Here is a 14962-nt window from a genome sequence, read left to right on the forward strand (position 1 = left end):
TGACTGTCTGTGAGGAGTGTGGTGGGTTTCCTCTGGGTGACTGTGAGGAGTGTGGTGTGTTCTCCCCGTGTCCGCGTGGGTTTCCTCCGGGTGACTGTCTGTGAGGAGTGTGGTGGGTTTCCTCTGGGTGACTGTGAGGAGTGTGGTGTGTTCTCCCCGTGTCCGCGTGGGTTTCCTCCGTGTGCTCCAGTTTCCTCCCAAAGTCCAAAAACACACGTTGCAGGTGGATTGGCGACTCAAAAGTGTCCGTAGGGGGGTGTGTGTGTGTTGCCCTGTGAAGGACTGGCGCCCCCTCCAGGGTGTATTCCTGCCTTGCGCCCAATGATTCCAGGTAGGCTCTGGACCCACTGCGACCCTGAATTGGATAAGGGTTACAGATAATGAATGAATGATATGCTAAGCAGCTTTGGAGAAGCACATTTTACAATATGTGAGGTCCTGTGATCTGTGACCGGATCACAAGAAACAAGAGGAGATCCTTGTTTGATGAAGGATATTCTGTTTTAGGGGAAGCTGAAGGCTTTGAGAACACACCCGCTGCCTTCATCTGGATACTGAAAGGTTCAAACCTGAAAAAAGCCATGATTAAAGTGTAATGAACGTATTTAAAAATAATAATATTTCTGTTTACACCCTGTATAAATTGTGTGGGCTAGTAAGCTGTAAGTTGAAATGTTAACTGTGTTGGTCTGCTGCGTCACTGCTGCTTTTATAGAAATAAATGACTGCAGCAGTGGATTGATAAGACACAAGGGAAGAGAAGGTCTTTATGTACTTAAATAAACATAATGATTTAGAAGATTGATTCGAATTTCAGTAGAACAGTTATCGGTTACCTCTCTGGGGTTGAGTATTCAAAGTAGCCAACTCTAAGGCTAGGACTATTACAATAAAATTATATCACAACCATATCAGCATAATGTAGAACAAAATAATGTGAAATTTCATATATTAGAACTTATTAGTGTTGAAATGATTAGAAATGTGATTATAAATAGACCACCCGATAATGTTCCTTTAATCTCTGACGTCATCGCCCGTAGCGCCATCCCGGAATCTGCAAAAGTGTTTAGTCATGATGACAGGAAATATGGACGGGCTTGTTTCATTCATGGCCTTCGTAAAATTCTGGCCGATAAATTACTTACTAACGCACTGAAGAGCCCTCTGAGGCCACATGTGGCGGTAAAGGTTCAAGCTAAAGTATATTCCCCAGCTGTGGACACAAGAGAAACGTCCACTACACGAAACTCTCTCATTAGCGTTAACACAGCTTTCCACCCGTTTTCCGTTAGTCCCCGCTCCCTCTGCTGTTACTGGCTGTAATAAGGATGACAATACACTATCACCCAATCAGAGCGCAGATGCGTTTCCCATTTCCAATCAGAATGAACGTTGTCCCCAATAGGATTATACGGGGAATTCTACTATTTTTCAACATTTCTACAGTTTATTGGTTAAAATGAAGGCTAGCAACATACTCTTGGGCCGCCCCTATGAGCCACCCAGTGAGTTACCGTCAAATTATGACCACAGGTTAAATGTTGTCCCTATATATGGATGTCCGAGGTGGGACCAGGACAGGTTAAACATATGTGGCAGCTCACCTGAAAGCAAAAACTTTTTTAAATTAAGACTTCCAAGCAGGCTTCATATACAGAGTTACTGAGCTGCCCATATTTAACTGATATAGGCAGCCCATTTGGATTTTACCAAGAGCCCATGGGCTAGCACTCAGAACATATACCCCCAGTTTATCTCCTGTGAGCCCCGCTGACGTGTGCTTCCCCAGAATCGTAAATAGAGTCAATGTTGTTTGGTGTATATGCACATTTTATAGTTTTCCCGGCATATAAGCATAATTAAACTTAAGTTTGGTGTTATGTCATTTCCTACACATCCAGAAAACACACAGAGTTCCAAAGAGAAACCACTTGCAGATGACGCGAGCCGCGTGTGGCTGATGATTGGTTGTTAATGGTCAGGGGCGGGGCCTTTGAAAGAGCCTTTAAAGCGCGGTGAGTCGGGTGTGTTCGCTGGAGCTGGGAGTGAATGACAACAGCGTCACAAGATGGTCATTTTAATCGAGGATAAGGTAAGAGTAATGAAGTTCTATAAGGGAAGTCGGTATTTATGAATAGGAAGATGAGTGGGTTGGCTAGATTGACCAGATTTCTTACTTACTTTATATTTAGTTTTAGTTTGTCAGTGTATATGTATAAGTTTATTACTCATTAACAATTTTTTATTGTTCCAAACTTAAAATAGAATACGTCCTCTGTCAAAACCGTTTTGCAGTAACGTGGATTATTTTTGTTCTGTGTTTGTACTGAATTTGCCTTCTGCCCTTTTCTCTTCCTGGTGAGTTGAGCACCTTGTGAGTCATTCTGTAGTTCATTCCAGACGGTAGTTTCACTCTCGTTTAGAGTGTTTGAGTTCCCTGTTCTCAGTGAGACTTGCTACTGGCCCTGGATCAGCATTAGACTCTGTTTACTCTGATCATATCCTGATCAACAGTGGATTGTTTTGCTGATTACATTGGTTTTAAACGCAGGTTTACTTATCTAGTCCTACATCAATTATCCAAAGGTCAATTTGAAAGAAGATCAACTTTCAAAATCTAGGTAAAAGTGTGAAGCTTTGTTAAAACTGGCGAATCAGGTTCTGTGTTCTGAGATACAACAAACTGCAGTGTCAAGTGCAGAGTGCCCTAATGGTGAATTCATCTCAATTCATGAGCACTAAACCAAGTAGTGGACTGAGGTTCATAAACTTGCCAAACCAGATCTCTTCATAGTGGAGGTGAATAGGAACCTGACATAGCCAGTCATAACATAACTAACCCCTCCCTTGTTTCTTTGCTCACTGTCCTACCTCCCTACTTCATTTACCATCCATCCATCCATCCGTTGCTCTGCATACATTCATTGCCCCCTTTCACCCTGTTATTTAATGGCCAGGACACCCACAGGTCCACCCCAGATTACAGATGAATTGGCTAGTGGGTCACACAACACTGACATGGAGGTGTGTGTTTGTGTGTGTTGTGATGAGGTGAGTGGAACAGACACAGCAGTGCGGCTGGAGTTTTTAAACCCTTCAGTGTCACAGCTGGACTGAAAATAGTCCACCAGTTAAAAATATCTATCCAACAGTGTCCACAGTGTTACAGTCTGTTATCCTGTCGTCAGCACCGTGAACGTTTCTAACTCTTTATGGACTCTTTAACATCAGACCACTAATGATTTTGTTTACATTTCAACCATTTCATCCCACATTCCTTTGGAAAATGAATTCAAATGGTCCTTTAGAGCACAGGACATGTGGGGTACTCACACTCACACTTATCACTGGAACAATCCCGGAAAACACAAACATCAGTACACAACTTACACAATGTTACTATGTCATAGACTTCTTTGTATAGAATCTCATTTGATGTTATTGGTGATTACTGTGTGCTTCAGTTGGTACCTTTTTTTTATGTCTCTTCAGGCTGGTTTTGATGAGGCCCTGATAAAAGCAGGGGACAAGTTGGTCGTAGTGGACTTCACAGCCACATGGTGTGGCCCGTGCCGAATGATAGGCCCTAAATTTAAAGTGAGTCTTTCTCTGCCTCTATCTCTGTCTCTGTCTCTCTGGCATCTGCAGTTGTCAGGACTCGAATTAAATTTTCCTCAGAGGCTTCTGCAATCAATGGGAGTGGCTGTGTTTGTACTTTGTCACTGTGACAACCACAGGGGAAGGATACTAGAGTAATTCTAATTGGGGGTGGGGTGGGGTGGGAAAAGATGTGCAAAAGGAAATGTAAGACACCTATAAAAAAGGAAAAGAGGAAATGAATTAATAAAAAACAAAGAAAAGGGAAAGGGAAGGTGACAGAATAAAGACTGAAGAAACAAGAGTGAGAAAATGTAAGGTAGCAAAGGGGAGGGGGAGGGAAGGGGAGAATGGACAAAGAGAAGAAAGAGTAAATAACTACAAAGTGCGATACAGCTCCATTAATTACTGTAACACTATGAGGGATGTAAGTGTTTATCACAGCTGTAGTTGAAACCTTTGGCCTGTTTCAGCATGAATCCACTCCTCTGTTAGTACAGTCAAGAAGTGTTTTAATGAGTCTAATACTTTTCTTTTATGCTTATGTGCTTTTCCTGTAGGAATTATCTGAGAAACCAGAGAATGCTAACGTGGTGTTTCTGAAGGTGGATGTGGATGATGCATCGGTAATGTTTGGTTTGTTTGAGTGTATAATTATCAGCTGCAATCTATAGCTGAACAGCTAAACAATTTAACACCATTTCTGAACTACACACATCAACCAACTATAACCTCCGCCTTGGCATTTCACAACGTCAAGCGCGGCATTTCACATGACCCTTGTACCAAAACAGCTGAAGCATATTAATTTGACCTTTTAGTATTAAAACAATGCTTTGGGTTGACTTATAGACTAATGCTTGTTAGAACAAATGTCTCATTTGTTTGTCTGCCTGTACTATTCCCATACAATTTACATATGGATAAAGTGCACAGTACCAACATGTAATTAATATATTTTAGTTTAGTTGGATCCATAAATCCATTTCTTCATTCATTCATTATCTGTAACCCTTATCCAGTTCCAGGTGGGTCCAGAGCCTACCTGGAATCATTGGGAGCAAGGCAGGAATACACCCGGGAGGGGGCGCCAGTCCTTAACAGGGCAACACACACACACACATTCACTCACTCACTCACACCTACGGACACTTTGAGTTGCCAATCCACCTACCAACGTGTGTTTTTGGACTGTGGGAGGAAACCGGAGCACCCGGAGGAAACCCACACAGACACAGGGAGAACACACCACACTCCTCACAGACAGTCACCCGGAGGAAACCCACGCAGACACAGGGAGAACACACCACACTCCTCACAGACAGTCACCCGGAGGAAACCCACGCAGACACAGGGAGAACACACCACACTCCTCACAGACAGTCACCCGGAGGAAACCCACGCAGACACAGAGAGAACACACCACACTCCTCACAGACAGTCACCCAGAGGAAACCCACACAGACACAGGGAGAACACACCACACTCCTCACAGACAGTCACCCGGAGGAAACCCACGCATACACAGGGAGAACACACCACACTCCTCACAGACAGTCACCCGGAGGAAACCCACGCATACACAGGGAGAACACACCACACTCCTCACAGACAGTCACGCATCATTTGTCACTTGTTACTGAGCATGGTTCACTTCTGTCAAAATTAAAGTGTGTGAATGTGTTTCAGGACATCTCAGTTGTTTGAGTAGAAATTTAAAACGATGACAGAGGCAAATAAATATGTAAATAGAGCTTGTGTCATTGATGACAAGTACCTTGCTTTACTGAGGGTACTGTATTATAAGAATCTAACCTATCAGATGACTTTCTTAGGTGTCGTCCTGGTAGGCATCGTTTAACCTGTAATATGATTTACATTGCCTTGAGTTAAAGCTTTGTTACTACACACCAGCGTTCTAGATCCCGCCTGCTGCTCATGTTGCTGATAGTGCGTTATTTGATACAGATATTTGATACAGCACTCGGAGAGGATATTGGCTTCTGCTTGGTTTTTTAACAGCCATTTATTGGTCTGTTCATTTCTGTGGCATGAAGGTGCTATTGTCTTTTTGGAACCCAAACACGATATGAAACATGGTGTGGTCCTTACTTATGGTATGTGTGTGTGTGCATATTGACAAAGCAATCCAGAGGATGGATTTTAAAATGTATTTTGTGTGTAGAAATGTCAGGTTAAAGGATGAAAGAGTTTTTTTCAGCCTGACATTTAATTCAAAATCTGGTATGTTAGAAGATAAGGCTTGTTTGAATCTGGATACGCTGGTTCAGCAGTGCACTTTATATAGTGCAGGGCTCACATTCTGTAAATACTTTTATATGTATTTTATATGAGTTCATTTGGGGGCTTGTTAAGCAAATAAATATATATATATATTCTGAACCTTTCTATTGAATCATTCATAATAAAATGATCACACCGTGTGAAGGACAGCTGCAATGTTCTAAACTAAAAATCCACAAAAATGGAGCTGCATGTTTTTCTTTGGACAGCAATGATATTTCTCATTTGTTGAAATGGTGGGTTGTGAAGCAGTGAAGACAGTGAAGTCTCATCTCACATTTAAGCTTTCAAAGCAGCGTAGAAGAATCAAAGTATGATATTAAAGATTGGTATCTCTTAGAGCTAATATTACTGTGCTCTTCCTCTCTCTCTCTGTGTCTCTCTCTCCCGCTCTGTCTCTCTCTCTAGGACGTAGCCGCCCACTGTGAAATCAAGTGCATGCCAACTTTCCACTTCTATAAGAACGGAAAAAAGGTTAGCATTCATTTTTCTACTTAAAATTGTAGGTCTTTGATTAAGATCTGTTACAAACGTCCTAAGTTAAATGACAAGTCAGTCGTTTTCCTTTATTTATAGTTTTAGTTATTAATAAATAAATAAGTAAATGTGGATTGATCATTAATTTTTATCTGGTTCTAAATAAAGATTTTACATATATTCTACGGCTGTTTTATTAAAATATATATATATTTAAGTAAACATGTAAACACTCTAGAAGGACAACCTTTTATTAACCAAAGTGCAAGTCAAGATAAATATTAATATCTACTTTTAATGGACTACTACATTTTTAATATGAAAAAGCTCTACTAGTAAAACTATTTTACTACGACTCACTCATTATTCTAAGATATATTTGTATAAGAGCAGCAGCACTCAGTTCCACTGCAATTGCATGTTTCAGACTAATACAACTGCAGCACAGGCTGCTCTTAATAATGTCAAATATTAAACATAGCAAAGGATAAATCAGGATTAAAATAAGTCAATTCCGGTCATGCATCCACAACATTAGACTATGCTGCTCATATGTATTCTATAGTGAGTTGTAAAATTGTAATCAACTGTATCTCCTTACATCATCTGACCACTGGATAATGAGGGTGCATCCTTTTTACAGATTGATGAGTTTTCTGGGGCCAACGTGGATTTGCTGACAGAGAAGATTAACAGCCATAGATGAAGCAACATAGAGACACACACTATATGGCTATCATTGCTTAATTCTCCAATGCTGATGCTATATCTCAGCCTTTACATTCTTCATCATGTTTCCACCCATTTAAAGATTAGCCACATACAACGGTCTTCACTTTCTGATGTACTCTCAATGAATTTAAAAAGTAAAACCTGTATGCTTCCCACAAGTGGCACATCATGTATCTATGTTGATGCTTTTTCAAAGAAATAAAATATTTGCGAACACTCCTGAGCCGTATGAATCAAACAAACCTGAAGTCATCTTAATTACAGCACCGAGTAGACCTTAGAACTGTCTTTCGGCTTTAATAAAAACGTGAAAATGATAGTTTATACACATATACACTGGACAATCACATTAAAGGTTTTTACACATCGTACACGGTCATGTATATAGCAGCATATACTTAATACTGTTTTATTTTCTATATGAAAAAATACAGCTTTAATTTACAAAACATTTAACGAATGTGGTTTCGAAGGGGAAAAATACTGTTTACAGGCCCAAATAGAAGACTCCTATGCCCACCATGATGCAACCATGCTTCAGTTTGTTCTGTGTTGAGTGGCAAGTTAAAAATGATAATATCCAGATTTTCTTTTCCTAAAAGAAAACAACAGAAAAAAACAAGCAAACAGAGGAGTTATTGATTAGCAGAGCAGAGGAAGTGGTAGAAATATGAGTGTGTGTGTGTGTGTTTATGTGAGAAAACTCACCTTGAGCAGTCGTGCCCACCCCAGCCTTGACTGCAGTGGCACCTGTTGGGCCTTATACACCGACCTCCATTGAGACAGGGTGTGGAACACACAGCTGAGGACACAATCCAACAATCTCATAAATATTCATTCACAATGAAAACATTAAAACCAATAAATCCATGCTAGAGTACCACATTTACCCACGTTTGTCCAACCATATGGAGAACTCTGCAAAATTTGACGTGTAAATGACTTGTCATTTTAATATTCACTTGATACAACTGCACTCTAGTTGCATATGCGTTTTATGTTATTTTACTGATATAAACTTCACAGGTTAACACAAAATAAGAAATAAACTAATCTATATATTGATAAATACCTATTTTTTGAGAGAGAAAAATGCCACCACATCACATACATCCAGTGCTACTGGACAGCGCAACATGCTGGAAGGAGAAACCTGACTGCTAATTTTGTAACATTACAAAAGGAGAGGGCTTTTCTACCCACTCAGAAGGCTAGGGTGTCTATCCAATTAGGAACATCCATCCATCCATCCATCCATTATCTGTAGCACTTATCCAGTTCAGGGTTGCCGTGGGTCCAGAGCCTACCTGGAATCATTGGGCGCAAGGCGGGAACACACACTGGAGGGTGCGCCAGTCCTTCATAGGGCAACACACACTCACACACCTACGGAGACTTTTGAGTCGCCAATCCACCGACCAACGTGTGTTTTTGGACTGTGGGAGGAAACCGGAGCACCCGGAGGAAACCCACGCGGACACAGGGAGAACACACCACACTACTCACAGACAGTTACCCTTTGTGTGGTGTGTCACAGACAGTCATCACAGTGTTGTGTGTTCTCTCTGTGTCTGCGTGGGTTTCCTCCGGGTTCTTTCCACGCTCCAAAAACACACGTTTGTAGGTGGATTGGAGACTCAAAAGTGTCCATAGGTGTGAGTGAATGAGAGTCGCCCTGTGAAGGACTGGCGCCCTCTTCAGGGTGTGTTCCTGCCCTGCGCCCAGTGATTTCCGGTAGGCTCCGGAACCACTGTGACCGATTACATTTTCCATCACTAAATAAACTTCAGGTCATGTTTCACACCAATAAACTTCAGTTTATTTCGAGAGAGGTGGCCCAAATGCATCTGCTGTCTGGGTTTTATTTGCCTTGTAGCCTAACCACAGCACTAGCAAATCTTGCCAATGCAAATGCAAAGTTTTTGACAAGCATCACGGTTCAGTTTTATTCCTTGTGGTCTGAGTGTGGGAGTTCTGAAAACCACAATTTTCCCCACTCTCTGGGTATATAGGATACCCCCCCTTTTAAAACAACACAGTGTTAATCTGCACTGATGCTTGTTGGCTGATGTGACACATCTGGGCAGTTGCCCTGCTCTTCCAGATAGAGTCTGTTTGTGGCAAAGACACAATGGCTGGCTTCACATCTTGGAGGAAGCAGGTGCTTACAATTACCTTCCCAGGTTGGTGGCTTTGTTTGATTGGAGGAGTGCTAACTAGCTATGGAATAAAATGTTTCTGACCATCAAATATGATACAGATTTGCCAAACTCTAGGCTACACATCAGGCCTCGGGGACATAAAATTGTTTAAAAAGAAGTCTTGCCTCTGTGGAAGTCTGACATATTCCCAGAATTAAGCCCTGCCTCAAAGACCTTTGTCCTTACCTAGAGACAAGCAAACACACCTGACACAAGTCAACAAAGGCAGAGACAATGACAAGGTGTATAAGGATGTTATTAGCAGAAGCAATACAATCAGTGTATAAATACTTCTATTGTGTGTGTGTGTGTGTGTGTGTTGGGGTGACAGTTATCTGAGTAATCATATATGTCAGTTATCAGCTTAAACCAAAAACTCTATTGATGTAAATGCACAATTGTAAAGGTATAAAAGTAAGAAAATGATAAAAGTCTGGGGTACTGGCTAAAACTGCTACACCACTAAGAGGTTTCTAATGCCACTTTCCCCTACCACGTGTAATATTATAAAATGGTAAGTTGTTCTGCACAGGAGAGTCTGCAAAGCCCATAAACGTAATTTAATCATAACTCACATTTGTGTCTGGTTTTGGACACGTTCAAGCCCTGATGATATACATATTTCCTTGATTACAGTATTTGCTTTTAGGACTATATAAACACAGTCCTTCGGCTGCAAATGCAAATGGAAACCAGCCATTGGTGAAATCCCTGTGCACTTCAAGGGAACTACAGTTTTGGAATTGTTCATAGGTTTAACCACTTATAATGTTATACCACTTATAATGTTGGTTCGTAATTTCCAAATAGAGTTCAGGAGGCTGCAATTCAGGCTGAGCATTTCAGCATTAGTGTTCAGGTCATATGGATCAATCTTGTTAGAAGATGGTAATTTATCCAAATAACAGGCTCTGGTGAAATATCCTTTGCTGATTACAGGACTGTTGTAAATGTTAACTATTTTCAGAATGAAGCCTTTTACCTATCCATGTGCTTGTGTTGTTTTCACTCTTACAAAGCCTTGATTTTCTTGTTTCTTTGTTCCTGCTAGTTTGTTATTAGCATTAGCATTAAAATGATCAGTGTAACTGTCATTTGTTGTGGATTTATTCATTAACATTTGCTTAGGTTAAGTTTTTAACTTCAAATATATAAATATTTTAGCTACCCTTTTGTTAGCTATTTTGGTTTGTTAGTTTTGTTTGTTTTTTGTGACGCTTTTGCCGTCTGGTGTGTTCCTGCTCTGTTTGTCTGTCTTGTTTCTTGGTGCACATGGCTATATTATTGTTTTGTTCCCGTTTCTCTCTGTGTCTCCTCCTTAGCTCCACCCTCTCGTTGTGCCTCCTTTGTGGTCCTGCCCCCTCGTTATCTGATTCAGGTGTCCCTTGTCTGTTCCTTTGTGTGGCTACTTCTTTGTTGGACATTTCCCCTTCAAGCTGGTACCATTCTAGTCTAGTCTGTTTGTACCTCTAGTTAGTCTTTGTACTTCTCTCTCGTCTGTTTACATTTCCCTCACCCTTGCTTTGCATGTTTGGGTTGCGGTTGCTCAAATCTGTCTGTCTGTATATTTCCCTAGCCTGTTACTAGCCTAGTACTGTTGTGTTTCTTCCTCTAGTCTGTTTGTGTACCTCTCCCTTAGTCTGTCTGTACGGTTTAGTCTGTTTAACAAACAGGCAGTGATTCTATCAGGAAAAATGGCATGTCATTCTGAGCACACATTCACCTCCTCTCACATAATCAAGCTGTTGCTCTTTGAGATTGTTCAGCGTTCAAAAAATCCATTACCAACAGTACCTTCAGGTCTAAGAAGGTCACTTCCTGTTTGAAGAAATAAACTCAAAAAATCCAATAGACACTAGTTCCCCTATTCCCTAAATGTTTCTAAAACATCAACTATGTCTGGGAGCAAAATACCTGTAAGTATGAATGACTTCGATTTTTTTTTTCTTTACACAATATTTACAGTGATAATTGCTCAATAAATTAATTTTCAGCATGTTGACTTTCCAGACTATTCTGATTACTTCTGCTTGGATTAATTTATCTACAGAGATCACAAGCTTTGAGTTAATTTTCCTACTCACTACTTGGTTTGATTACATGGTTAATAATGCAGGCTACAAAAATAACTACAGTTCTCAAGTTGATTATTGCAAATTCTTACAAAACAGAAATGTAGATATTTCCTGTACAAGAAAATCACTTCTTGTAGCTATTAATTACATCTGACAAGATGTAATACACTTTGTGACATCACTGTGAAAGATATTTTTGGCAAGGCAACAGTGACAGTACGACACAAGGTGACCCCAGAGGTGTGTGTCATCCCTCCTCCCATTTCTCTCCTCACTCTGCTTGGTGGGAAATCAATGCTCTTTTTTCTCTCTTCAATCCCGCACCATGCTCTTACACTCCTGAGATTTACCAGTTTATAATGTGTTCAGACACAGGCAGAACACACTATACAAAGTTCCTAAATATAAGACTTAGAACAATTTATGGCAGGGGTGCCCAACTCCAGTCCTGGAGGGCCGGTATCCAGCAAATTTTGGTTATACCTCTGCTCACACACCTGAGTCAACTCATCTGTTAATTTCCAGGTTTAAGGGGTCTGTTTTAGCAGAGCAATCACCAAACTTTGCTGGATACCGGCCCTCCAGGACTGGAGTTGGGCAGCCCTGATTTATGGTATCAAGTTCACAATACCTAATCACAATACCCTATTAATGGAACAAGCTAAGTTGAAGCATTAGTATCTCTGACAGCAGCGCTACAGCCAGTGTATTCTTCTTTGAGGAGTGTCTACTCCAGAGTGGAACCTGTATTTGCCTGTGATCCAACTAACTGCCCAGTCTCCAGTACCGTTTCCACACCCTGTGTTGCCAAGTATGAAAATCAATAGCAAACAAAGACAGCGTGCTGCAGCCATATAAGCAACGTCTATGTGTACGCTGCTAGTCAGCCATGTTGGTGCTCTGTGCTTTGGTGACTGTTGTGTATATTTAATTCTGTGTGTTTCTTGGTATTGACTTTGTGCTCCTACTATTTTGACTACAAGTTTGTTTTGCCCCTTTTGTTTACTGACGTTAGATCTATTCCAGTAAAGGTTTTTGTAACACTGTGTGTGTGTGTGTGTGTATATAATATATATTTCACCAGAGTAGCGCTGGCTGCCGTTTGTTTTGGGAGTGTGTTTTGTGTGTGTTTTGTATATATCTAGGGAGTGAGGTAAGACATTGTCTTTTGTTTCCTTTTATTTTTCACTTAGGTAAGTTAGAGCTGTCTGTGGGTCAGTTAGGAGGGGTGTGTCTGTTGTTTTTGTCGGCATAAGGCCATCCCGAAGTTCACTGGTGTAAATATCACATCTACAATATATACTCTATGCCCTGTGAAGGACTGGCGCCCCCTCCAGGGTGTATTCCCACCTTGCGCCCAATGATTCCAGGTAGGCTCTGCACCCACCGCGACCCTGAACTGGATAAGGGTTACAGATAATGAATGAATGAATGAATGAATATATACTCTATCCTGTGTTTCCTTTTGTGTCCTTTTCATCCACATTCTCATCTGTTTCAGTTCTTCATTTCCCCACACATCAATCACAACACACACCTCATTCTGTTACGGCTCAACCCTAGACTGGGTCGTAACAATACACACACACACACCATCATACTTACCAGTGTGGCAGCGTGTGCCAGTCCAACCTGCTGGACACTCACACTGGTATGGAGCTACACAGCGTCCTCCATTTAAACATGGCAGGATGCAGATTGCTGTAATACAAAAAAACACACACAAGGGGAATGACTTACATCATTTTACTGCAAGAGCCTTGGACTGAAGCATGAGGGACAGAATCGTTTAAAGTCATTTTCACGTTCTTTTTCTCCCCTGTTCACATTTTCTGCATAATTTGTAATTAACGTTTCTTTCTATTTTCTGGTGTTTGATTTGTTCCTTGAACAGAGCACATCTTTCTGCTCTCACATAAACAGGTTACCAACATGTGATGAGATTGGAAATACTTAGACAAGGTGTGACCATTTAAACCGCCTGCCATCTACGAAGAACACAGCACTAAAACCACAAGTTAATGATAATGCACCCACAGTACAATTTTTTGTGTGTGTTCCTGTTACAATTAAGAAGGGAAGTGGGGTAATGTTTACTGGGGCCATTTTTAGAAAGCTGCATCTGACATAATTCCTCTCAGCTTCATAATCATTCATTTTTCCCCCTTATTTCTGTATCTTTCTCTCCACCCCCCACCCCCTCTCAGTGGGACCTGCAGTGAGAGACAATGAGGCAGATCAACATACGACTCCTGCCTATATATCTTTCTTTTTAGTAAATTGTAATTCCCCTCTATCACATTTTTATCCAAGTGACATTCTCTTTTGTAATTAAAACTCTTTTTATAAAATTCTGTAAAAGCTGTAAAATTTTATAAAAGCTGTTGTGTGCTGGGCGCAGCTAGTGTCGCAGTCACACAGCTCCAGGGACCTGGAGGTTGTGGGTTCGATTCCCGCTCCGGGTGACTGTCTGTGAGGAGTGTGGTGTGTTCTCTCTGTGTCTGCGTGGGTTTCCTCCGGGTGACTAACTGTGAGGAATGTGGTGTGTTCTCTCTGTGTCTGCGTGGGTTTCCTCCGGGTGACTGACTGTGAGGAGTGTGGTGTGTTCTCTCTGTGTCTGCGTGGGTTTCCTCCAGGTGACTGTCTGTGAGGAGTGTGGTGTGTTCTCTCTGTGTCTGCGTGGGTTTCCTCCAGGTGACTGTCTGTGAGGAGTGTGGTGTGTTCTCTCTGTGTCTGTGTGGGTTTCCTCCGGGTGACTGACTGTGAGGAATGTGGTGTGTTCTCTCTGTGTCTGCGTGGGTTTCCTCCGGGTGACTGACTGTGAGGAGTGTGGTGTGTTCTCTCTGTGTCTGCGTGGGTTTCCTCCAGGTGACTGACTGTGAGGAGTGTGGTGTGTTCTCCCTGTGTCTGCGTGGGTTTCCTCCGGGTGACTGTCTGTGAGGAGTGTGGTGTGTTCTCCCTGTGTCTGCGTGGGTTTCCTCCGGGTGACTGTCTGTGAGGAGTGTGGTGTGTTCTCCCTGTGTCTGCGTGGGTTTCCTCCGGGTGACTGTCTGTGAGGAGTGTGGTGTGTTCTCCCTGTGTCTGCGTGGGTTTCCTCCGGGTGACTGTCTGTGAGGAGTGTGGTGTGTTCTCCCTGTGTCTGCGTGGGTTTCCTCCGGGTGACTGTCTGTGAGGAGTGTGGTGTGTTCTCCCTGTGTCTGCGTGGGTTTCCTCCGGGTGACTGACTGTGAGGAGTGTGGTGTGTTCTCCCTGTGTCTGTGTGGGTTTCCTCCGGGTGACTGACTGTGAGGAGTGTGGTGTGTTCTCTCTGTGTCTGCGTGGGTTTCCTCCGGGTGACTGTCTGTGAGGAGTGTGGTGTGTTCTCCCTGTGTCTGCGTGGGTTTCCTCCGGGTGACTGTCTGTGAGGAGTGTGGTGTGTTCTCCCTGTGTCTGCGTGGGTTTCCTCCGGGTGACTGTCTGTGAGGAGTGTGGTGTGTTCTCCCTGTGTCTGCATGGGTTTCCTCCGGGTGACTGTCTATGAGTAGTGTGGTGTGTTCTCTCTGTGTCTGCGTGGGTTTCCTCCAGGTGCTCCGG

At 42.1% G+C, this 14962-nt stretch overlaps 2 protein-coding genes across 4 annotated transcripts in view; one reads left to right on the plus strand and one right to left on the minus strand.

The window, feature by feature from the left end:
• Positions 1 to 1960: 1960 nt before the first annotated feature.
• txnb (thioredoxin b) lies at positions 1961 to 7326 on the plus strand. Its single transcript, XM_066681222.1, has 5 exons — positions 1961 to 2095; positions 3496 to 3600; positions 4161 to 4226; positions 6313 to 6378; positions 7025 to 7326. The coding sequence occupies exons 1-5, from the start codon at positions 2072 to 2074 to the stop codon at positions 7085 to 7087; spliced, it is 324 nt and encodes a 107-aa protein (XP_066537319.1). The 5' UTR covers positions 1961 to 2071; the 3' UTR covers positions 7088 to 7326.
• A 35-nt stretch (positions 7327 to 7361) lies between these two features.
• svep1 (sushi, von Willebrand factor type A, EGF and pentraxin domain containing 1) overlaps positions 7362 to 14962 on the minus strand; it is a 46728-nt gene continuing 39127 nt past the window's right edge. For 2 of the 3 annotated variants that reach the window (XM_066681218.1, XM_066681217.1), the window contains exons 35-37: positions 12995 to 13090; positions 7822 to 7915; positions 7364 to 7708 (exon numbers count right to left, since the gene is read on the minus strand). In XM_066681218.1, coding sequence (XP_066537315.1) covers positions 7678 to 7708; positions 7822 to 7915; positions 12995 to 13090 — 221 coding nt within the window. In that variant the 3' untranslated portion in view covers positions 7364 to 7677. Of the gene's footprint in view, positions 7709 to 7821; positions 7916 to 12994; positions 13091 to 14962 lie in introns of all 3 variants that reach the window. The other variant, XM_066681219.1, reaches the window with a different exon arrangement.

Source organism: Hoplias malabaricus, chromosome 9, assembly GCF_029633855.1.
Source record: "Hoplias malabaricus isolate fHopMal1 chromosome 9, fHopMal1.hap1, whole genome shotgun sequence".
NCBI lineage: Eukaryota > Metazoa > Chordata > Actinopteri > Characiformes > Erythrinidae > Hoplias > Hoplias malabaricus.

Coding starts and splice junctions, on each gene's coding strand:
- txnb (XM_066681222.1), top strand. CDS start 2,072: ATGGTCATTTTAATCGAGGATAAG. Junction 2,096..3,495: donor TCATTTTAATCGAGGATAAG/GTAAGAGTAATG, acceptor ATGTCTCTTCAG/GCTGGTTTTGATGAGGCCCT. Junction 4,227..6,312: donor TGGATGTGGATGATGCATCG/GTAATGTTTGGT, acceptor CTCTCTCTCTAG/GACGTAGCCGCCCACTGTGA.